The 27,027-nt window shown below is 30.7% G+C and overlaps 1 protein-coding gene across 1 annotated transcript in view; it reads left to right on the plus strand.

Moving 5' to 3' along the window:
* Usp16-45 (ubiquitin specific protease 16/45) overlaps positions 1-16,441 on the plus strand; it is a 41,692-nt gene extending 25,251 nt beyond the window's left edge. The window contains exons 7-14 of the mRNA XM_017897239.1: positions 1,067-1,329; positions 2,674-2,879; positions 3,107-3,353; positions 3,434-3,760; positions 9,601-9,838; positions 10,118-10,384; positions 10,974-11,152; positions 16,296-16,441. Of these exons, the coding sequence (XP_017752728.1) occupies positions 1,067-1,329; positions 2,674-2,879; positions 3,107-3,353; positions 3,434-3,760; positions 9,601-9,838; positions 10,118-10,384; positions 10,974-11,152; positions 16,296-16,368 (1,800 nt within the window). The 3' untranslated portion in view covers positions 16,369-16,441. The remainder of the gene's footprint in view (positions 1-1,066; positions 1,330-2,673; positions 2,880-3,106; positions 3,354-3,433; positions 3,761-9,600; positions 9,839-10,117; positions 10,385-10,973; positions 11,153-16,295) is intronic.
* The last annotated feature ends 10,586 nt before the right edge of the window (positions 16,442-27,027 follow it).

The raw sequence follows: 27,027 nt of genomic DNA on the forward strand, positions 1-27,027 counted from the left end.
TACGCAGATTTTTCGTATCTATCTTTTTTTTGTGAGGATTAGTAGAAGACCCCTTGAGATTTTGCTTTTTGCGCGTCTTTGGTACAAAACGAAACAAATTAACCGTGTTGTAGGAGGGTCGACTGTATTTGTCATTGTTTTCATCATACGAATTTAATTACACGTTATCACACGAATGCGGTATGTTTAGTTATATATTTCAGGTTGGTACTTTTTTATTAATAACTTTGATAGAAAGTTTGTGGAGCTTTTATATATTATCTGTTGCTAAATGACAGTCGAGAGACAATATACATATATCGAAATCATTTCTCTACACAAAAATCAAATAATATTGTAGAGACATGGTTGGTGGTAAAATAATATAGTGTCTATTTATTAAATAACAAATAATAATGAATTAAATTAGCACTGTGCGGTGACAATTAGGCTTCGAATTTATAACTACTACTACTTAAGATTACAACACAATTACAACTGTTACAACTAAAACACAACTAGACGACTAACAACTTCTTTCTTCACAACTCTACTACGAACTGCGAACTGCCCCGACATACATACTTTCAACATACTTTCAACATACTGCAACATACTGCCCGCTTCACGCCCTTGTATCCCTATTTAAAACCATACACTCTATCCTCTTTCATACCTATTCTCTCTTTCCCACGCACTCCTTGCAGCCTTGCCCTCAGTTGGTCATGTAGCCCAAACACTCAAACGCATTACTAAAGACGTTCTTCACTTTCATCCGATACATTCATAAACATCCCATGCACATGATCCTAGAGCGTCCACGGTTATTCGTCCTTCCGCACGCACTGCAGATAATACGCTCGACCCACGTATCCTGCGATACCACAACATAGTCGCTATATGTTCGTAACAATATTATTATATTATCAGTAATTATGTATCCATTATATTTGTATGAATGTTATCTAATTATATTTGATTAAATTATTTATCTTATTACATTTAATGTTAATTTTTTCAAAAATGTATAATCGTTACCGTTTCTAGTAATATTTATCAGTGAATGCGAAAACATTGTTTCTTTTAGAGATATCAAAGTATAATTCTGAAAGAAGTAGGTTTGAACGAAAAGACTAATCCAGGAGCTGTAGAGGAAAGTGTTAAATCTCGTGCAAAGTTTTATGGAAATCAGGCTAGTTCGAGATTACTCGGAGCAGAACCTGTTTTTCGTGGGGCTTTAGTTTCCACGTTAGAATGTCTGGAGTGTCATCATACTTCACAGAGTACAGAACTCTTCTTAGATCTCAGTTTACCTGTTATGGCAGATAAACCACAACCACCAGCTTTAAAGTAAGAATTATTCGCTAAAATAATTAAGAAAACGTGTAATGACTTAGAAAAACATGAATGTCTCATTTAACCTTATTGTCCTAAAATATTCTATGTGCTTTTAGAAATTAGAATATGAACATTATATTTCATCTAAATGTTTTATGTGGCATCTGATCGTATGATTCTTCGTTAATGTCTACACGTTGAAAATATGAATAAATAAACAAAGCGATTAGAAAGGTCTTATTGTAACAGAATTTAACGACATCTTTAGTTTAATTGTATCTATATGAAATATATTTTATATATCATTCGAAGAGTTTTCACATATAAATAAGCTGCAAAAATTCTTTGTTTGTATTTATTAAGAAATTGTTTTTACTTAAAGAATCTTCAATTGTATTATAAACTATATTAGCCACCTACTATCTTAATTTTTCAGCAGCTATAACTACGTGAGAAGAAATTGTAGTAACATTTGTACAGTTAATATAAAGGGCAAATCTTATATTTTCACATTCCTAGATTGAATATCTACTTAAATGTTTTTATAGAAAGAGACAAAGACGGTTTTCCATTTAAAAAATTATAAAAATTTAGTTTCCTTAAAATATTCTTTTCGGGGTCCAAATTACTAAAAATATTAACAATAATTTAACATATAGCAACATTCAGGACTGACGTTTTGTACATGACTAAAAATTGGATACATTCAATATTGTATTACAATATAATTTACTAGTCTGCGTTGATAAATCTGAATACTAATTGAAAAAAAAAAAAAAAAAAAAGAAATGGTTACTTTTCAACTTTATTTGAGTCTTATGAGCATCGCAGAGAATTCAGATGAATTTATTAGAATGGAGAAGTGAAATAATATTTATATTGTAATAACTCTGAAAAAGAAAAGGATACGTTACGCCATGTATAAACACAATAACTGTAAATTTTCAAAGAAAATAGTCAATTATGGCTTTTTTTATTTCGAAATGAATAATCCTGTCTAAAATAACTTGTACTTAGAAGCAGCAAAAATATTTTAATCGATAAGGATAAAGAGATGAATATATCTCATATCGGCAAACATGATTAAATGAGACAATTCATTGCATTAATAAAAATAAGTAGTAGAGTAAAAAAAATGAATATCAGTTCTTATTAAATTTGTTATAATTGTAGCAGTTAGAATTTTATAAATTACTAAGGCGATTAAAATATGTTGCTATTATTAGCCTAAACATGCTTTCAATCACATTATATCTAAAATATAAATCTAATCGTATAATGTTTTGCATGATTTACTAATTAACGAATAATAAAAATTCTAACTGAGCAATTTCGTTACCTATATATTTATATAAGAAGGAAGAACAATGGGTTTGAGGACACATTTGATATAATGGGAAATAATATTTCACATGTACCTTCAAAACATCAATTAAAGAAGGAAAAGAAAGCTGCCCGCAAAAATCGAAAAAGTAAAAAACAAGAAATTCATAACCACGATGATAATTTTGTATCCGATAAAAGTAACAGTGTCGAAGAAAATAACGGTGTACGTGAATCAGGTAATAGTGCAATCTGTATTTTTAGAGATTAAAATCTGTAATTTTCAATTTTTCAAGATTATATTTTTCAGGTTTTAAATTATCTTTTAAAAATTACGTTTATTTTAATTTATTTTATCTTTACCTATAATTGAAAACACATGCTTGCAAGAATTGCTGCTTTCTTTTTTCTTTAATGTCATGATAGAATATAAGCTTATAAACTCGGTGATCATTTTTTTTTATAGAAGAACACGATGCAGATGTGGAAGATAATACGGAGATAGAGGGTCTTGCTCCAGAAGTTGGTGAATCAGGTTATAGCTCAGAAAAACACTCTACTTTAGCAAGTCCAGCTTCTCCTTCGACCGAAGCAATGAAAACAAATGAAGCTACGAGTGAAGTACCATTAGATAATTATTTACAATTTAGTACAACAGATAATCTTTCCTTAGTACAACTACTGAATCGTTTTGATACAAATTCGTTACCCAGGTATTATCAATTATGATCGAACAAACAAACTCGTCTTTGTTAAATAAGATTTTCAATTCGACAATTTATTTTCTTCACAGTCCCAATTCAACAAATGCATGTACAACAAACTCACCACACGCAAAAGCTGTGGATACGTTAGATAGTTCCGAAAGTTTGGAAAATGAAAGTGGAATACAAACTGGATGTCCTATGTCTACTTCTTTAGCAATGACCTCAGATTTAACGAGTCCAGAAGTTCCAACTGTCAGTTTTAATTCTGTTGTATCGAAAGAAAGTACAAGTTCTATGACTACTTTAATGAACGGTAAAACTATGGAAAATACTGCACTGTCAACGCTTGACCTCGCTTTAACGGAATTTGCTAACTGTATCGAACAAGAAGAGTCTACCTGTAATCAACAATGGTATCGTTCAAATTTATTTTGCTTCTAAATTTCAGTATTTTACGTCTAGATTCGTTTCTAGTATTCGTTTGATCTTTGATATAATTAAGCATAGGGAAGCTTATTTTAATTTTATTATTTTTATCACGTGAATGTCTATAAAAATAATGGATATCAAGGAAATGTTTTGGAACAAAGTAGCACCAAGGAGAGTTGTCTAATTAATGTACATATAATTTAACTAAAATTTTGTACACAACTTGAAACTAAAGCTAACAGTTTATAATTTTTGGTATAAATAACTTTATGTGATATTTAATGTGAAAATATTTATGTCAACATTTTTTTGTACTATTGGAAATAACAAAGGTATTACGTGTGTTCAAGATAAAAAGAACACTCTATATATATATTCGAGAAAAGCATACATGCATCGATATCCGCTCTACATTAAACAATGATAACTTTATTTCCAGAATATTATATCAAATACACGTAAATATAGAAAATTAACACACTTTTCGAATGAAATTACAATACGACATGCATAAGACAACAAGCAATACAGAGAGAAATAGAAAGTAGTATTCACACAGTAACTTAGTTTTTTAACAAACACTTGTTATGGCAATATACTTTCTTTTTCTAACGTATTTTTCAAATCGCGAAGATTTCATTTTTTCTTGTATATGTTTAGACGGTTTGATTTCAGGGAGTCTCCAGTGGAAATGCTTTCAAGATACATACGGTGTATACAATATCCTAGATCTACTTTTATCAATTTTTTCGATGTGTTCTATAAATAGAAATAAGACCATGGTTCCATGTAACAAAAATTCCAGAAATGCTTTAAAAAAATTACAAAAAATATATTGTTGATCTTAAGAAAACAAGTTATGATGTTCACCCTAACGGTCGATTTTTGAGACATTCACGCTGATCTGGCAAAAAAAAATGTTTCAGAAGTCATTTAGTATTTCGTTGAAAATAGATGAGAATGTGATAAGATTGAAGGCACCTTAACTTTTTTAAATAGTACTATGTATTTTTGACTGCATAACATTATAGGTGATGGAGAAACGAATTTAGAGACCTATTACATAATGACTTTTGAATGACCTTTAGCTCCATAATTCACAATAATTGAGAAAATAATTTGAAAAATGATCATTCAAAGATCATTGTGTAGCAGGGCTCTGAAATCGTTTCTTTATCGATTATAAAGCTGCGAAGACAAAAATACAATTTAAACAAATACAAAAAATATAAAAAGGCAAGGTGATCTGAATCTCTTATCGAATATAAAACTTTTTCGAAATTTTTATTATTGCGCATTATTTTCATCAAAGTATATCTTTTATTCGAAACCTTTTTTTGTCAACTCAGTGTAAATACCTGAAAAATCGTGGCGACCGTTAGGATGAGCTGTATATACGTATGAAACGGGATATACCCTGTATTTGCACGTAGGGATATATTTGATTGGGATACAAAGATTAAGAGATATTATTTTATTCTAAAATATATATATTTATTACGAGTTAAATAAGACTAAAAGTAAAGTACAACTAAAAGATTAGACTAATAACTAATCTATGATTACGCGACCGACCGACACTCTCACGTACTTCCTTTGACTTATTGTCAGCACACTAAAATCTGCCTCAGAACTGCCTAAGAACTGTTTACTATCTCTCATCTTCGAGGAAAACCCACGTTCCCATGCAATCGCTTTCGATCCTTAAAAATATCCTACATACATGTGAAACGGGAAAGATGTAATCATCTTTTCTAGTTCAAAAGTATCTATACGAAATTAATTAATTACAAAATATAATGTTACAATGTCGCTACGAATTGTTCTAATTCAGGGCGTTGCTGTGTCGTACAAGTTATTATAATAAAATTAATAGTGTTACGGAATAAATTAAACCGTTCGGTTCATTGGAAATCTTTTCCTTTTCTGAATTATTTTTGTAATCTTTTGTTGGCGAGATGTTTTCTTTTTAACGTTTTAATTATATAACGAATGGGTAATGAAAATAAAATTAAAGTATAAGCGACACTCGGTTGCTTAATTCGTAATTTGTCAATTAATGATATATAATAGTTTTCAGAAAAGTGATTACGTTTTATAATTATATAGCCGAAGTAAGAAGGGTACTGCTTCTTTTCTTTTTTCTTTTTGATTCATTTAGTATGTGTATTATTACTAATTACTTATTTTTTATTTAGTTATTAGTATTATTTTTGTTACGTGTATTGTTATAATTCCATTAAAACTTTTTATTACATTTCTTTTATTCATTGAAGTTTAATTCTCGTGCGATTTATCGATGGAAAATAATTTTTAATGTCCGATGTGTCACTTATCAATGGGAATTTGAACTTTTATACTTTTAATATATTTATACTATAAGTTCTCGAAACATAAAATTAAAATTTCCGTTAGGGGATAACTCGTTGCTTAGAGTTAACTGAACGTATTGACGCGTAAATATTTATATATGTTAATTATAGCATTAATTGTGGAAAAATGTGATCACTTATCTCGAAAATACTGTAATTTATCAAATCAACGTTTTTGACCCAGTAGTGTATGGACTAATAGATTCATTTTTTGAACTTGAACTTTATTGATAATATCCTCGTTGAAGCAATTATTAATCATATGTGCAGAACGAGACTCGAAAAACACAGTCTCTACTACGCTGGAGAGTACTTTGACTCTAAAATTCCGCAGACTAGGGACTGGATCTGACTTAATCTCAACTCTTAACGACTCTTACTAAACCCGCTCTTAAAAGAGTTTTACAAAAAATTCCCAACAACTAACTAACGAACTCGTAACGAACTGCCAACACTTGAAGTAACGAACTAAACTCCAAACCTGGCCCTTTTAAGCTCGTTTGGAAGGCAAGGGCCTCTCCCGAAGGAGGAGAAAACTCCCTCCACGCCAAGCTCACCCTCGGTTTACGACAGGGAAAGCCGGGAGAAAGCCCAGGGAAAGCTCATGTGGCCTGGCCCCGATCTCCTATGACCCATCTGGCAGCTAGATCCTAACTGGTCCTCTAAACCTGGTCAAGTGTTCCCCACAGGAACACTTCGACCATTGTACCTTAACACGTTGAGTGCTACGTCAGTCCCTAGGCACTGACAGTAGACTTTTCGTTTGGACGGTGTGGATTCTAGGGACTGACAGCGAATTTTTCGTTTGATCATCATCGGTGCGTAAGACTGGCATTGTCAAGGGTTAAATTATCAATGACAATTAATATATTGTAAAAATTTAATTCCCTCTGCTAAAGTAAATCTTTACACTTCCGTGGCTTTTTTCGACTGATCGTTTCTTGGTGATCGCCTTTTTGCCTTTCTGGCATTCCCCACCCCATTATCTTCTGTTTATAATTTGTATATTTGTGCATTGGCTGTACCATTCTCACAGTCCAAACGACAAAGTGAAACAAAGTAATCTTCTGCCCATACCCTTCGGTATACTTGAGCGCTCGGCATCAAGCGTTAGCCATCTAGCTGCCGCCTGAGCGGAAAGTATAGCAAAATCAGCGCCGCACTCAACGTGTTAATAATACCTAAAAATATCCTACAGAATTTTCATATCATTTCTAGTGAACGTTTTTCTCGTAAATGACAAGTGTATGGGAAAGCTATAAGAGCAAATTACATTGTTTTTTTTTCCCATAAACAACATGATCGGTTATAATATTCTTCTTTCAGTTTTCAGAGACTTGAAAACAGCATAGGTGACCTGCAATTTTTTAAAAAGAAAATGATATTTCAGTTTCTTTTGTGTGAAATAAGCTTGAAATGAGTTCATTAAGCGAATGAAATACAATAACGTATAAAATCGTGCAAGATTGAAATTATAAAGAAAGTTTCAACGTTTCCTAGCACGAGTTACCTGTGTCACCGTGTAGATTTATCAATGAGAAATAGTTGTAAATATAACATTACAAATGTTTCAATTATTTCGCTTATTTTGGATTTTGAGGATCTTTATGTTAATTTGCCCACAAGTAAGGTATAGCATAGACTTACACCTTTTACATTCATCGGATAGCAATGCAAAGAAAGGGCTATACTTATCATTCATGAGAAAAGTGCTGGTTACTAGAAATATATTGTATTTAATATATTATATAAGATACTCCTAGTTAAATTGTACAAAATTTGCAATTGTAATTAGCGATGTTTTTCGTAGTCAAAGCATTTGTTGCCAGTTCTCCATAGTTTAAACTATATATTTTCGAAAATTAACTTTTGCAAAATTTAGTTTAAGATTCCATGAATTTTAAAGATATTCACTGTCAATATTTGGAAAATCGTGTAAATTAGAATGACAGTTTCTTTCTTCCTTGTTATTCATGTTCAGATTTAATGTACATTTTGTATACATACAAAATACAATGAGAATAAACAATAGTATTTTCATTCATGATTTTGTTTGCGAATATGAAAAATAAAGAATGAAAATTCTTTATGCGTAAAGCATATTTACGCTTTGAGTATTTTAAGCAGTGTTCACAGAAATACACAGGCTAAGCTGTTGTTGGCGGTCAAATGGAAGTTTTACTTCAACTATTAGTATATGTACAAAAAGTAATTTTTACGCGTGAAACATAATCCTGCAAGATCGTATGGAAACTGTGAATTGTGAGCACGTTCATATAATGCAAGTTCGTATAACGTTAATTTTAATGGTTTCTTAAGTGGTCACTCACGCGTAAATGCAAACTTTAGCCATTCTTATTAAATCTGTTTTAAGTCAATGTTATATCTAACGCTATGACTCATTTTCGCAGTTTATTCAACTATTCTTTCGTAATACAAAATTATATTTTTAACCATTTTTATTGACTTTTCAAGTTGTTATCACGCTGACAGTAAACACGCGTTTAAACACTGGTGTAAGTGAACACAGTTCTCAGAGTTGGCAGAAGGAAAAAAATTCAGAAAATTTGTATTCAGTATGTTTATCACTATCGCACGAATCAAAATAACTATTGTAAGAATATATGAGATTAGGCGAGTTCCCGTTACCGATAAGGCGGCGTGAGTGAGAAGCACGTAGCAATGATAAACGGGGTCTGAAATCGAAGCGGCGATCCCCTTGATCCGCGATCAATGAACAAAGGTGGATGAAGGGCGTTGAGAGGAGTTATTGAGAGACAGTTTTTAGGAGAGTATTTAGCGGCCAATTCTTATTGAATATCAGTAAACCCCTCTTACACTATTTTGTGATGGAAATTGGTAGAATAGCGATAACTTAAATTAAATACTCTAAAATTTTTTCATTCTCTATTGTGATTTTTTAAGAAAAGAAAGCGATGCACTCATCCTAAAAATATTATTTTGATTTCAGCGAGGTTTATTAGTGTATGTGGAATAATTGATTTCAGTTGAAAACTATGGTAGTTGAAAGGAATTAGATTTCGAGGAAAATGTATTTAGAATTTTGAATGTGGGACATCATTAGTTATAATACTAATCAATCCAGGCAGTATATTCTTAAATATGTATACTTTCAAATTATGAAATAAAACATAAATCAGTCTTTTTGAGTTCTCACATGAGAACGACCTTTCGAACACCATATTTCTTGCAAGAATTAACATATTTTCTTAAGAAATTTAGTTCAATCAATCTAATTTTTATAATTTGTTGTTTCTTAATTGAAAGTATAACATTTTCGTTTATATTATATTAAAACATTGTAAGATGCTACAAAGATGCTATAAAATATTACCGATGCTATTTGCACTCAACTTTTAATTACAAATGATTGATATATTAATTTGCAAGTTTGAACGATTTAAAACTTAATATATTTATTTTAATAATAGGAAGCCAAGAAGAAAAATAGAAGACTTTCACAATGATGCTAACGATGGAATCAATAATATTACATCTGGAGTTTCGAAAATAACTTTTAGTAATAGTCTTCAGCAATCACCTACCCGATATGCAACTAAGGAAAGAGAATGTTCGATACAATCGTGTTTGAATCAGTTCGCAGCTCTAGAATTAATGAATGGTAGCAACGAAGTTAGTTGCGAAGCATGTACTGCCAGAGAAAAGAAGGTATAGTGAATTCAACGATATAAGATTTGTATGCTAAAGACAGATTAAAAAGTGATCTATATTTAATAGCATAAATAGGAATTTCATGAAAGATGAAACTTTTTTCTTTTACGATTTAAACAAATAAACATGTTAGTAATTGATAACATTTTATAATCTACGATATTGATTCACATTTGGAATATCAAGCATTTAATATTTAAATATTTAAAAAAAATTATAGGAAAATTGCTATTTTAAATTAATTAGTAAAACGAAATGACTTTTTCATGGTGTTAGGTGAAACAGAATTGTAAGATGGTATGCACTCCGAGTACGAAACAATACCTGATCTCTCGCGTACCCGCTATTCTGATTCTTCATTTAAAACGATTTCAAGCACAACGAGTTGATTTTCGAAAAGTAACAAGGCATGTTTCATTTCCAATATTGCTCGATCTAGCACCTATCTGTAAGAATCATAAAAAAGCTAGAATTTACGCACTTTACGGTGTTGTTGAACATAGCGGAACCATTCACGGTGGGCATTATGTTGCGTATGTAAAGGTAATTATATAAATATTAAGAATTTACTATGGTTTATTACAGATCAATATATCGTATTGTTCAAGTGACATAATATCGCGAATATGGTGGAATTAGTCGAGTATGAATACATGATTGTATAGATAAAATCAATCAGACTGAATAATTAATAAACACCATAATGTTTTAATTACGATTTTACTACGATTCCGTTTTAATGACACAGATATTTGAAATCGAAGCACTTCAGTCTTGTAATCAAACAGATAATTTAACTAAATTGCATTTACTACGAGGAATTGATTCGTAAAATAAATATTAACGTATAAAGCTATTAAAGTAGTCTCGATGTAAATGAATCCTTCCTATGTTTTCGTGTTAAAGTAAAAATATTAAGAAACCCTAAGAAGAAGCGCACGGAATTTTTCAAATAAGATAGATATCCTTTGTTTGTTTTCTTTAGTTTTCTTCTTTTTAAAAGAATTTTCTTCGCGTATATGCAATTTTTTATGATTTATTACTATTTATTGAACGGAATATTTAAAATAAAATATTATATACATTAAATAGAAAAATATGCAGCTTCTAATCAATTATACATTTCTTTTAGTCGCGATTACCACTGAAACCAGATGATTCTCGATGGTCGTTTCTGCCAAAAGATGTTAACGTTATGCAAGAGAATTCATGTTCTTCGAGTTCTGACTCTGAGACCGATGAAGCCGCTGCAGCTTCTTCAGCCACGGTGGAACCACCCCCTGGCAAATGGTATCACGTTTCGGATTCCAGGTACATTTTCTTTCGTAATATGTATTACGCAAAATATGCCAAGTCACTAGGTCGAACCGTAATTTGTTAGTATATCAGAGGGTGCGAATATACGCAAAAGAAATATGGAATCATAAACACACAAGTATTGCTTTGCAAAATTAAAGTTAATATATCTTTTTAAACTTTAAATTAATAGTCAAATAAATCCAGACAACCCAAAGAAAAAAGAAGGAAAAAAAAGAAAAAATATATGCGATATAACAGAGACCTAAAATCAGTCATGCAAAGGTAGGAATATTCCGATTTTCAAAGTAACAGTTTAAGATATTTCGAAATAATATAAAGGATTCGAGTATCGAGCAGTGCCATTCTATGTTGATTTTGAATGTTTCATGTATATCTCGTTAGTTCTCATATAAATTGATTTTCAACAATAGATATTCCTACTCGATAAATAGGCAATGCAATTATGGCTGAAATGTTTCTCTTTTCGTTAATATTGTAGTATTGGCGAATGGACCGAGCGATTGTCGACGCATATGATGAGTGTTCGAAAGAGTGCTAAGAGTGGATCGAAAAAATGTTTATATTACATTATCAGTGGCGCGTGAAAAACGAATGACTTTCTAGATCGCGTTTGAAATTTTTGGATGCTTGACAATATGTAGTATGAATGGATATAAAAAGGGACGCTAACAAGAAGAGTGCATGTTCTTCGGGTCACCGATTTTATTGAAACTTTTTAGGTTTGTAAATTTCGTCATTTCGTCATGCAGTCCAAGAATATACATCATTATACCCGCCACTACTCAATAGTTTTTGAGATATTCACAATTAGTTTTAAAGTTTTAAAGTTTTAAAGTTTTAAAGTTTTATTACATCTTCAACTGCAGATTTATTTCCAATGGTTTTAAAATGGCGCTGTGGCCTAACGGCAACACCCGAAAGTTCCTGTGCTGTAGGTCACAGGGGTTCGATTCCTGCCTGTCTCTAGTTGTGATGTGTTTTCTTCAATTTATTTTTTATTTTGTATTCATTTCTCGCCTGTGAAAACAATATTAATAAACAATTGTAAATCAAATTTCTTAATAAAAATATTTATTTTTTACAATTTCTTATGCTAGTATATATTTGTTACGAAATAATAAGAATATAATGCAAGCAAAACAGTTTTCTATAGCAATCTTATTTTCTACAGAAGGAACGCAAAAATATAAATAGTCATTACATACAGGAAATACAAAAAAATATCGAGAAGAAGCTTGAAATTTGAAATGATCCGACTGATATTGAATATTTGAAATAATTTTTGCCTCGGTATAGACGGAGTGTTTGCCAGGATGTAATTAATACTTATATGAGCGATAGGTTTTGTATTTCCTGTATGTAATGATTATTTATATTTTTGTATTTCTATTTTGTAATAAATATATACCAGCATAAGAAATCTTAGAAAATATATCTTTTTATTAAGAAATTTGATTTACAATTACCTATTTACAATGTTTTCAGAGGCGAAAAATTAATACAAAGTAAAAAATAAATTGAAAAAAAAGACTCAACGAGAGACGAGTAATCGAAACCTGGACTTTCAGCATAGCAACATTCGGGTTTCGCCATTAGGCCACAACACTATATAAAAACCATAGAAAATAAATCAGTAGTTACAGAGGTAATAAAACTTTAATCGTAAATATCTTAAAAACTATTGAGTAGTGGCGGGTATAATGGTATATATTCTTGAACTGCATGACGAAATCTACAAACCTACAAAGTTTCAATTAGATCGGTGACCCGAAGGACTTGCACTCTCCTTGTAAGTTGTATTAGCGTATTTTACATAATAATTATCATTGAGAAAAGAGAGAAAGCTCCATCTGCGTCTCATCTACATAGTTTTTCAGTATTGTCAGTTTTTCAACTTACCGCTCAAGCGAAATTTTTGAATTTTTGGTTTAGTTAACTGTGGAGGAGTCTTTGAAGTTCTTAACTCGATTGATGGAAGGAATTAAGAAAATTTTAGAAGTAGATAGTGCGAGTTAAATGATGGTAGATAGAAAAGATTATTATACTTTGATTATAACATATTGATTGTGTCTATAAGGAGTAGTGATAAAAGTTTCACGAAGAGCAAAGAAAAGGAAATGATTCATATCGATTCCGTGTAAAAAGAGGTAGCTGAAACGTCAAGAAGAGCAATTTTAATGAAATATTTGGTAATCATCTCATCCTCGATCGAGTAGTTTATTGGAAGTATGTGCGATCAACAAATTCCGTTACGCCCTTCGTCTAGAATATCGTGTGAGAACCGTATCACATCGATCGGGCCAAACATAAACATCACGGGTCAGGCTTGTGGATAATTGTTGTCGATACCTTTTCGTCTCACTCTCAGTTACGTGATATTCTTGGTCGCATTCGCGTATTCAAATATATTTTCTTAAACATATTAGAAAGATATTTCTAATAATGTCTTTAGAAAGAAAATTTAGCGACGATGATTACAGTGAGAGTAGTTCTAGCATTGCACAGAGTGATTTCATAGATATTTTTGATAGTGACAGTGAAAGTAGTGATATTTTGTCACCTGTACGAAAACGTTGCAAACAACTGGTTATCGAAGATGATATCGACGACGATGTCTACATCGATGATCAACAATCAGAGCATTGGATTTGGAAAGAAGAAAGTAATAAACCAAAAGACTGGAATTATACGGAGACTCCTGGCATAAAAGAGGCAATTTTAAATCAGTTAGGTGCAAACGAGAAAGAATTGGACATTTTTTATATAATATTTGATAATACGTTTTGGGAAAATATCGTAACGGAGACAAATCGATACGCGGAACAAATAATAAACAATAAAAACAGGAGACGAAAAATAGACGAAACTTGGTTTCCCGTTGATTCTGGCGAAATAAAAATATATTTCGCATTATGTATAATAATGGCTCAAGTTAAGAAAGCAACAATTCAAATGAATTGGTCTAAGAGGGCCGTTATCGAAACGCCGATATTCAGAAAAACAATGCCACTGAAAAGATTTCTGCAAATAACTAGATGTTTGCATTTTACGAACAACAATACAGCCGACAATACAGATAAATTACGGAAAATAAAACCCGTGACAAATTTTTTAAATCAGAGATTTAAAGAAGCGTATAGAATGCAAGAAGACATTACTATCGATGAATCGCTAATAAAATATAAAGGACGTGTACCTCATAAGCAATTTCATCCATGGAAAAGGGTGAGATTCGGTATTAAATTTTATAAATTATGCGAGTCAGCATCTGGTTATTGCTATGACTTTAAAATATATATAGGTAATGGCAAAAGAAATTCTAATGACAGTGTATCCGAAAACGTTGTCAAAGAGCTATTACAGTCAGTGTTACATAAAGGACATACTTTGTACTTAAACGATTGGTACTCTTCACCAAAGCTGTTTATAACTTTGCTTAACAATAAAACTAATGCCATTGGGACGGTACGTTTGAACAGAGAGAATATGCCAAAAGATTTTGTTAAAGAAAAATTACAAAGGGGAGAATGTATAATGAGAAGCTGCAATGGAATACTGGCATTAAAATGGAGCGATAAACGAAACGTTTATATTATTTCTACGAAACACGAAACAGCAGAAATGACAGAAGAAGGCAGAAATCAATTTGATCCCACTCTGAAACCAAAATCTGTGATCGAGTACAACAAAGGAATGATTGGAATTGATCGGCAAGACCAAATGCTAGCGTGCTTCCCTGTTATGAGGAAATGTACGAAAGGATACCGAAAAGTTTTCTTTTACGTGTTTGATATTGCGCTGTTTAACTGCTATATTTTGTTCAACAAGTTAAATACTGGAAAACAACCGAGTTACGCTGAATATAGAATCGAAATAGCCGAATCGTTACTGAAAAATATCCCGTTACCGGAATATAATCGACGAGGACGATTATCAACCGAAGATTTACCGCAGAGACTGCACGCGCAACATTTAGGTCATTTTCCCAAACATATAAACTCAACACCATCGAAATCAAATCCATCGAGAGTCTGTAAAGTTTGTTCGAAACATAAAAAACGTAGCGAAACAACGTGGGAGTGCAAAAGATGTAAAGTTGCGTTACATGTACCGATATGCTTCGAAAGATATCATACGATCGAAGATTATTAATTTTCTCTAAACGTTTTCAAAACGTTAATTGGAAATAAGCATTCATTCTTGAATTCAATGATGTTGATCTACTGTTCATTTCAAGATAATAAATCTTTTTTGTTCACTGACAAATCGTTTGTAATTATTTATCAAACATCGTATAAAATTATATCAGTTGTACCTTAGACGTGTATTTACATATCATAATGCGATTAGAACAAGTTGGAATGCACGGCCGCAGCGTGAAATGGCTCAACGCGTAACGCCGAGGTGTTGATTGTGGCACGTGCCGTCGAAATCGTAGGGCAACGTGTCAATTTTTCAACAACGACTCCTTTAGTCCCTCTTTTACAATCTCGTTATAAAAAAAAGATTCTGGATGGAGTAAATTGGGTTCTGCTATTGCTACGTTATCGACAATGGGTTACGAAAAGTTAAAATTCTTTCAAATGTTCAAATGTTAAATAGAATTAAGAGATACTAGTTAGGGATAATTAAGGAACTAATTTGAAATTGAAAATTAATCAACGATACTTTCTTCAAAAGTAATTCGTATATTGTTAGAGATAAGGTGTAATGACATGTCAATTGTTCTGATCTTCGAAAATATTTCAAATGAATTTTTTACAAAACAAAGTCTCGCATGAAGAAATTTTAGACTTATTTTTTCACCCAGAGACAGCTGCTTATAGATTGCGATATCAGCTACGAAAGACTTTGTAGAAATTACTCACTGCATATATTTTTGTATGACAATAAAAACAATCCATCAAAAACTTGTTATCGAGAAAAAGCTTAAAATTTCCATACGGGGTTTAGTGAATACCTGTTAAATTAAAATAAATTTATGTCTAATTTTATTGCTGTTATGTGTGATTATTATACCGATTACTTATTATTATACAGTTAATTTGAGTAAAACTTTAATTTTAATTTAATACAAATATTATTATACGTTTATATTGTAGACATGATTTAACTCTACCTTTTTTCCTTTTAGAGTAACGGAAGTCGACGAAACAACTGTGTTACAGAGGCAAGCGTATCTTCTCTTTTATGAAAGAATTCTTTGAGCACTGTGGCGAGTCGTTGAGTGGAACACGGGTAATTCGAATTTTAAAATAGCGAATCATTAATTAAATAAAAAGTAACGGAAGAAGTCTTGAAAAACTATAAATCTATAATTATTTAGGCTAATGAGGAAAAAATTCGAATTTGTTTCTGGAGTTTGCAATTTTATCACAAAACATTATAACTGCCGGATATATTCATTATAGGTATCGAATGAAAATTTTTACCAAAATCATTTTTTATCTTGGCTTATTATATCGAAGGAGCATAATGTAGTTTTTATTTTTGAATTAGCTCAAAATTTTATTTTCCTCGCTATTTAGAATATACATGATTGCAGAACATTTATTTCATTTGGTTTACTTGGTACTGATGGTTAACCAAGATTATAAAAATTTAGTAGCACCAATTTATCAGAAAAGTTCCAGAATGTTAAAATTTTAATAAACTATCGGAAGTAGCTTTAGTAAGAATTGAATTTATTTAAAATAGATAAATGGTAAAATTCATTCAGAATTAATATTTTAATAATTAAACAAATAAATAAATAAATGAATGAATGAATGAATAAACGATATAGAGAATTCACTTTGACAAAATTGTTTTAGATACTATTATAACGAATGAAAGAAAAGGTCTGAATTTTATAACTATATTATAAAGTTTCCGTTAGTTTTCGTTTTTAGTTTACGAAACGATTCATATTACTTTATATTTCAGCGAATCATAAAATTGATTGAAGTATATTTAAATACATGTGCAAAATAAAATGGACTAATCGTTAAATTTGCACATATTTTATATAATTAATGTATAATACCTTACCATTACTACTTATTTTTTTTTAGAGAAACAAAATTTTATCCAGTTTGATGTTAAAGCTATGTTATAATGATTTATTTTAAGTGTAGTCAAATTCTAGATTGAAGTTTAATTGTTCAAAATCATGTATTTATGTTTTAATTGCATTTATAATAATAAATTACAATTATCTATAATTATTTCAAATTTGTTATGCACTTATTTTATTAATAATTTCTATCTATGTGATTATATTTATGTATGAGTCGATAGTGTTCAAAATTTAAAATATGATCATTAGATAAGGAAAATCGTTCTTTTTATTGCAAGCCATAAGTAGTATTAAGTGAAATTAATGCTTATTATTAAGATACATTACAAAATGTTGTATATCTGTTGTACACTATAAAATGTTGTATATCTGTATTTAAATTCAGTAAAGTCGCTCCTTTCACTTTCTTTTAACGAATTTACATAAACAGTTCCAAATCGTCTTGATCAAGCGTTAGCGAATTCTTAAATTAATTTCCTCTTCGATGAAAATTTGAATTTCTGTATTTGATATTTGTAATTAAATTCTCATTAAAATGTAATCTTTGATCAGTTAAATTTTTTCCAATTAAAATCGGCTTAAACACGATTTTATTTAACTATTAATATCGTTGAAAAATAAGTAACAAGGAAAAGTAATTTGAAGTAACACGCAATTAAATATAGCTCGAGTGAGTTATTTTTGTTGTAAGAAGATATAATCAAAAATATATAAATTTTAGTTTTCATTAGTTACTGTAATAATACGTAATATACTGGTATATCATGCACGTGTCTTACTTGTTCTTATTAATGGTAACAGGGTCACTTTCTTTCTCCATGAAATTTAACCAACTCTTTTAGCTAACTCATTATGATGCGTACAATTTATGTGCAAAGTAGGAAGTTTCAGCACAGAGCAATCTAAAATGTATAAAATAGACAATTAGCCTTGTAAGAGACTCAACAAGAAGAAATACATTGTAACATGACAAATGTATTTATGGAAATATCAAAAATATTTTAAAAGAAAAAAAGAAAAATATTTTATTTCAGTAGGTATTTCAGTAGGTATTGCAGTAGGTATAGCTCGAAGTTCCATTTTCGGAATACTCTAATATCCGAATATTCTATTATTCGAACAGCGTTCTGTGAGAATATTTACAAACTGTATACGTACACATAATTTCCTATGTTTGACCGAACGTATCTTAAACAGAACAACTTATTATGAGGTTAACAGCGTACACTATTATAATGGTACAAAACGAAAACGTATAATTTTGCATATCGAAACTATGAAATAATTAAAGCCCGTTAATGCGATTGAATTCGAAGCACTCGAAAGAGGACTTGGCTGAGGCACAGACAGAATGTAATTCAATACGATTATTTATATTCAAATATTTATGTGACTTTGCAACCAAACGGATATGGGATCCATAACTATGTAAATAAACTGTTAATTTTGTTTTCTTTATGCAAAGAATTTAAGTCCTCTTTTCAAATCTATGAAGCCTTTCTTTGTTAAAAATATGTTTCTGTTTGAAGAAATGAAATTCAATGTAAAAAAGTGTTTATTCTATTATCCAAATAATTTTGTCCCCCTATTATTTTAAATACTCGAGATTTCGCTGTATTTGAGACTTTAAGGTTCTATGTACCCAGAGTTCAATATGATGCTCGCTTTAGAGATTTATTGTTCATCCAAAGAAAATTATCATAAGAAAGTTCATATTATCGATGAACTTTAAGAGTCCTATTAAACATATGAATATCTATATAGATTTTTAAGAAGTTTGAGTGTCTTATATATTGGAAGATGCGTGGAAAATAGTTGTTTAAACGTTTTTTCTCAATAATCCAATAATAAATAGGAAGTAATCTTAGGAGTAAAGGTCTAGATATCACATGTATGATGTGCATTAGGGACCTATAGATTAAGAACTAATAAGACATTCTGTTGTTTTAAGATTTAACATGTATGAATATAACTCGTATAACTTGTAACAGATGTAAGATCTCGTAACATGGTGTAAGAACAAAAATTAACCAAGATTAGAAATAAGATTAGCTAAGAATAGAATAAGATATTATCCGTTGAACATAGAGAATGACATGTTCTAAGAACAATCTTATAACATCAAACAAAATTCAAACGTTACAAAAAGGCAAGGTACGTAGATGACGTAGTTACATCTATCATTTCGATCATTCTTGAACTACACTCTGTTAATATTTATATCAAGAATTTGTACCATAATTTGTTTTAATTATCATAATAAATGTTTCATACCGTTAAATACAATGAAATCGTTATTGGACGATCTACATTTGAATATTATCCAAATAGCAGATACATTTCCCTGTTTTTACTATCAAGACAGTTTTTATTATCAACACAAAAACGTAGTTCATATATTTATTATTATTATTATTATTGTAGTAAGAAACTGAAGGGGAATACATGGTTTAGCATAATAAATGTTAAATTGGAAAGAGTATGGTGGAAACTTTTTCGTTTCGTGAACGAAGTTAACGAAGCTGACAAGATCCATGAAGAGGAAACAATATTACTGTTGTAATAATCGACGATGAAATTCGATTTCTTCTACGAACTATTTATGTTATCAGATGATGAATTTAGATAATTCGAGAAATAAAAAGAATGTAATTTAGTACAAATTCTTTACATGAAGAAGTTTATGCGATTTAACAGTAAAAAATATATAGGACCCATAAATAATTAAAAAAGATATTACATTAACATTATTATTTAATATATTTTACATTTTGCAATTGTTATTATATTATTGTTGTTATAATTTTTTGTAATATCGAGTAAGGATAATAAAGAAATACGAGAGTTCTACTAGTCGAAAATTCTCTTATTCGAATAGTCATATCGTCCTATTAATTTAGATATTACAAGTTTCAATGTGACAGTTAATTGTTACTTGTTAAATAGACGACTCCGACAATGAAAATCTTAGTTTACTTCTTAATCAAATATTCGAGTGAAAGCTATTATATTTTACTGATTAAGTAGTTAAAAAAATTCAAATACGTAATTATATTTGAAAAGACATCTTAATATCACTATGAGGAGGCCTGGGAATTTATCACAGAAAATATATCCAAATTTTGTTCAGTATTAAAAGCCGAAATTCAAAGAATTAACTCTATTCAAGATACTCTTCTCAGGTACAAGCATTTGGTTTGGAATCTATTTACAGAAACCAGTAATATACTGAAAAAGAAGGAATATGGGAATCCTATGACTGAATACTATGATACAATTGCAATGATAACAAATTTCTGGCAAATATAAAAATAATTTAGGAAAAAATTATTTCACAATATCAAGTTGTGATTTTGATAACGATGATGATTCCATTAGTAAGGACAAGAACCAAAAGATTACGATGATTTTAATGATAGTAAGGAAAAATAGGATCAAGATATATGTTATTATTATACATCATTATAATGATATTACTTTAAACATTATGAAAATATTAGAAATAATAAAGCACGTTTAAAAAAATATCTTTTTTTTAATTTTAATTTTAATTATAATTATAATTAAAATAAAATATTTATTGCACATGCGAAAAGAAAGTAAAGAATCTATTAAGACCATTTGAAGAGTTTTATCACCATCAAAAATAATTTGCATATAATTCGTATTTGTATTGTAAAAAATGGTTATTATTTTATGACCATCTGCATAATTTGTTAATCATTCACATGATTGGCAAATCTTTTATATTTAACTTGGAACTTTATCTTGGAATTTTCTTTTGACTCTTACAGCTTTATGAATTATAAAATAAAATCAATAAGTAACTGTATTTTGGGGGATTGATTTTATCTTTTTCGACTATATTTGAGCATCGATAAAATTTGTTTTGAACGATTAAAATGTATTTTTACTAACAGGACACGAGAAATTTTTACTAAAGGAATAAAGTTAGGAAGACTTTAATCACTGAAAGACGCACCATTTCATATTACTGTCTTAAATTTTGCGTTTATAAACTTTCATGAAATATTGATTGCAGGCTTTCGTATATCACCCTTTAAAGTAAATATACAAGTTTTCTTTTTATTATGATGTCCATTGATATTTGAATAAAAATAGAGAAATCTTAAAACGGTGATATTTGGCTCCATATTTTAACTTGAAAATTAATAGTTTGCGTTAGTGCTGGTATTAATGCATACATTGGTATTAATAGTAATTACAAAGCGTAGAAACTACAAAAGGAATAATACGATTCAAAGGAGCACTGGTATTATTAATGGAATGTCATAAGCAACGAGCGACGAATCAACATTGTATTGAAATTGAATTTTTTATTAACTGCCTTCGATTCATATGGTATACAACACTAGAATTCTTTTGTAATATGCTAGTAATGCATATGTGTAATAGATACATACTGATACTGTATATAAATATCTGTTCCGTCGTGGAACAAAGAAGACCCGTTACGGTCTTCCAACAGCCAGCTCTTAGGGTCAAACAATTCGGTATAGGAATTTTCCGCTCCATGCCTTCAGCATGTTTGACTGCTTTACCTTTCCTCTTTGACTTCCCGTGTCGCGGAACACGAGAATCCTGAAATCCCTAATTTAACGAAATTAGGCGACGGCTCTTAAGACTTGGCTGACAATAGGCCTGAGGGCTCTACGTGGTCCGCACACGTTGGAAGCCTCAGGCCCTCGCTAGGGGTAACAAACGATCGATGGGGTCACCAGCGCGCGGGTGGACCCCTGGTACCCCACCTTGGAGGAGAGGGTTTCCTCCACTATCGTTTACTTTTTGGGGGAACCTTCTCTTTCTCCAAGGTCACCGATTCGCGAACCAAGAGAACGCCCTTGGTCAAAAACAGCCAATTACATTTGGTGAGCTCCCGATTTTTCCTAAGGCCGATCTTAGGAAGATCGAGGAACTCACTTCCTTTCAAGACTTCAAAGACATCGGTTCTTTCCAAACACTTCCGTTCGAGATCTCAGAGACATCAGTTCTCTCCAAATCAACAATACGCCACGTTCTTTCCGAAACGTCGAAGACACGATTCCTTTACGCTCCTGCAACTTAAACAGTTGCCCAAAATTAATTTTGGCGGGCAACATTTGCGAGGTCGCGAGACGGATTTACGACCCGTCGGAATTACGAGATTCGATCGCGACGCGACAAAACAATATCATTGAATTATTTTCTAACGTAATTTTCAGAGTTTTCTCTTATTACATAGATGCTGAGTTACTTCGATTATCGATTACATGAAAATATATTTCAAATAAAAATTATTTTGTACCAAGAGGAACATATAATTTAATAATTACTTGTTTTATTTCGCTTCTTATCGAGATATAAATATAAATCTCTTTTCACTCGAATTATTTGACACAGACTCAGGTAGGTTACTTTACCTTTGAAACTTGAATTCGAAGTAGTGTAACTCTTCGAGTCGGAGTTGACCTCTGTGAGTCGTATTTTTCCCTTGCTGCCTCTGTAATTCAAAGTAATTATGTGCAGCTGAGAGAAACGATATAGCGAGGTCATGAAATCGGTTTGGCTTTAAAGTTTATGTGATCCAAGATCGAAACATGTAAGGTTTTAGATACGATTATTTTATTTTATAATATTATGATAAAAAATTTTGATAAGGTGTTCAAGCTGTTAACAGATTTTCCATTTTCCGTTTTATATGCATATTGAGTACATGTATGTACACACAATAAATAACACTTTTATAAATTGAATTTTTCTTTCTTTTAACTGTACCTTGCAAAAATATCAATCATCCTATAAAGCCTCTGGTTGTCGAATCTTCCGTTGGAATTACACCTCTCTTACTTGAAACCTTTTACAAGTTAACACGCTTATGATTCGAAAATTTTAGCTTTCTTTTAAGATTCAAGTTATCGAGCTTATTATCGTTTAACACGGATTTCATTTATTAAAGGGAGCAAATGTAAACGTTCGAATACTTTTGTGTATAAGTATATATTAAACTAATTGCTATAAATAACAGGATGGCACAAATTACACAATTTTACAAGTAACATGTAATATTTATACACTTGCGAATAAAGATTAATATGCTCGAGTTATAATTATTATGAAATAAAACATTAAAACAGAAACTTGTAAATTCTTTATAAATCTAAAGTTTGAAATTTTTATGGGACCAATTTTAATGGTTTATTAAAAATGTAGCAAAATATTCAACAAAATATAACGTCTCAATTGTACGGTATAGTTTTTTTTAAATTTAGCGAATAACACTCGTCTTCTTAGCTTAAATGTGACGTAAATAATAACAATTTAAGTATAACGGTGAAAATAAATAAAATATATATTACTACGTTTTCATCTCATTAAGCACCAATATTAGTATTTCCATAAGAAGCTGCATGTCTTCCATAACTAAAAAATAAAAACTCTGAAATTAGTCGTTTTTCGCTTTTTCGATTACAGTCGCGTTATTACATTGTTCTTTAACAGTAGAATAACCTGTTAATTTCAAATCTGATATAAATATTGTTTATAATATTTTACATCGTATCAAGAGGAGGGTTTCAGAACATTTATTATTTATTATGAAAAAATCATTTTATTTTACAACAAAATTAAATTAGAACTATAAATTACTTATCGATCACGATATACATATCTATATAAGAATATAGAAATTTCAGTTATTACAACATAGTCAAATTTTAATATCTTAAAATTTATTGCACAAAGTTATATGTATATTACATGTAGGTCATTTTTACTCGAAAATTTTATTTTTATTATTAAATTACAAAATATTGATATGAACATATGAAGTACAAATTATACGGTATTATACGGTATAGAAACTCTAAATTATATACTATATGTGCACGTTTTATGTAACATAATGGGTCGCAAAGAAAATGATATTTCTTTTATTTCCTATTCAGGTAGCATTACATACTGCGATAATATTATAAGACACTATATAAAACCACAGGAAATCCATTTTCTGTGTATATTATTGTTTAGTTATTCTTTAATGCATCATCGGAGATAATAATTCTAGAAAGTTCAAAGTTACGTGAAAATACGTTCTATTAACCGAGATGAAGCTAGAAGATAGCCACAGTTAAACAGGCAAGGAGAGAAAATTGTGTAAAATCATTAACATTAATCGTGCGATACAAAAATATTAGGTATCGCGGTTTAAAGAGTCAAAAGGAAAGAAATCAAATGAAAGCGAAATTAAGGTAATTAAAAATTTGAAAGATAAACAGTGCTGTAACAGAAATCTCTAAGACATTAGGAAGTAGTCGATAAGTTATTTATAATTATTAGAAAAGCCATTCGAAAGTGAAAACTATTGAAAAGAGAATCCAGGATTGCATCTTAAGGAAAACTTGCAATTTAACCTTGACAGCAAGACAAATTACAATAGGACTTGATACAGAAAAAGGCATAAGAAGAATAATAAAACGTTGAAAGCACTTAAGACGACGTAAAATAATCAAAGAACCTCCATTATCCAGTAGCCATAAAGATTAGGGTTTGCCGAATAATGATTATATCGGCGTAAAAAATGCAAAGAAAATAATTTTCTCCGACGAGTCACGTTTTAATTTAGATGGAATCAATGATTTACACGACTGAAGGAAAGATAAAATCACGCTTCAAAGGCGACAAAGGGATGACAGTGGCATAATGATTTAGTCGGCAGTAGGCTATTTTGGCGAAACAAATATGCAGACTATTTTGGTAAAAATAAATATCGTAGGATGCCAGAAACAGGTTTTATTTTGTCCTCGGCTGCCTTCTTTTATCGAAGGAATGAAAGAAGGGATGTTGGGTCTGCGTGAACGGTTTGAGGCACTGAAAACGAACACCAAACTCGGAAACTGATTAAACGCAAGAAAATAATATCGAAGTAACGTAATTTTAACATGAAGGAAACGCGCTTCTATTCGTCTAATTCTCCGATACCAAATGACTCATGTCCGTGCCGGTCACAAACTGTATTCACTCAGGACTCCCTGTGTGTCGTCGAGGGCTCTGCTTTTATACCCTTTGCAAAGCTCGATGGCGTGCTTTTATCGATCGCTAATCGGCTGATATGATTCAGCCGTGAAAATTACGTCACCTTGCCGATTCGCTCCCTGTGACGATCACGTTTCCGTTCACCTGCGTTTCACCACTCCGTAAAGAACTTAGTGGAACTTAGCTTTGCTTCTAAATCAGTTGATTTTCGATTCGTTTTCAAGAATAATATCCTGCATACGTTATTATTGGATGGTTTGCAATTTGTTTTCCTAAACTATCATCTTACGATATTAAGATAGGCAATTGTCGAAACGGTGCAGGGAATATATGCAGAGGACATAGCGAAACGAAGATTCATTTTTCAACGCGACAATTTAGCCGTATACGCTGCAAAAACAGTCCAGATTTTGTTTGAAAGGATGGAAAAATGAAAACTATGCATTGAAGAAAAGTGCAAGTATATAAAACAAACAAGCATTAAAAAGGCGGTTAATAAACGGTATTTTTGTTCAACTTTCGAATTCTTAGAAATATAAATAACGACGGTGAGTTAAAAATATTACTCGAAGTAAACAATAGCACTAACTGTATGTAGATAAAGAAAATTCATTATTTTGCCAAGGATTTATACGGTTATAAGGTTTCATGTAGTATCTTATAACATTGTAGGGGAGTGTAAATACAAGAAATGTATTCGTGCATGATCAAACAGCGAACAAAAATTTCATTTTTCTTTCAAATATTTCGATAAAATCCATTACAGTCTAAACTAAATAAATTTGATACTATCAACTGACAATCAATATCGTAAATGAAAAGTTCAATTCTAATCTCCAGAGATCGACATAGCGTTTAACAATGAAGAAGGGGTTCTCGTGCAAGTATTAGAAGTGATTTATAATAATACATTTTTAAATGAAATTATAATAAAATTTCTGGCTAAAAAATTACAAGTTACATCGATTTAGATTTTTCGAAGCACCAACAGATATTCTTAAGATCTAAGAAAAATTTGTATTGAAATTATTTTTATTTATTTTTTTTCTTTTCATTTCCTTTACTTTTTTGTTAGAAAGAAGAATAAGAAATCTTATAGTTACTAATTTTTATTAGGATTATAGTACGTATTTCGAAAAAAAGAAAGAGGGCAAAAAATTAAAGAAGTTTGTAACGTTTAAAGAGAAAATACGCTATTTCGCAAATATATTGTAAATATAAAAATAAAATCTAAATTTTTCGTATAATCCTTGAAGAAATTTAATAGACGAATTGAATGTTAATGAGTTTTGTTCGAAATTGATTAATTGACTAGTTTTCGAATTTACAAATTATTCAGCGTAATGGGGGAAAAAAGCGTAACGTTCACGTTTCCTTGTATTTTCGTTACATTTCTTTAACTCTCGAACATGCGAATTAATCGATTCGCTGTAACGTGTTCCAAATATTATATTATATAATTATTTTCATATGCCGAATCGTTTGTTTTACCGTCTTGCGTAGTGCCGCATGCATTTCATATGTGTATGTACACCGATAAAACGATCGATTCGGTCATCTTCAACATTCCATTTCGTCAATGATCGTGCGAATGACAATCGTATTATGCAAAAAACGAAGCGTAATTAAATTCGATAATAAAATTATAATGGTAAGCTGTGTTGCAAATTACTTGCCACTTACCTTTTCGGAATGCAATTACGTGATCCTTCCTTTTTCGAGTCGCAATCATCAGTGACTGCGATATGAATGTCAAAAATATCGAAGCATCAAACGC

The sequence above is a fragment of the Eufriesea mexicana genome, unplaced genomic scaffold (genome assembly GCF_001483705.2).
Source record: "Eufriesea mexicana isolate 0111107269 unplaced genomic scaffold, ASM148370v2 scaffold484, whole genome shotgun sequence".
In the NCBI taxonomy this organism is placed as follows: domain Eukaryota; kingdom Metazoa; phylum Arthropoda; class Insecta; order Hymenoptera; family Apidae; genus Eufriesea; species Eufriesea mexicana.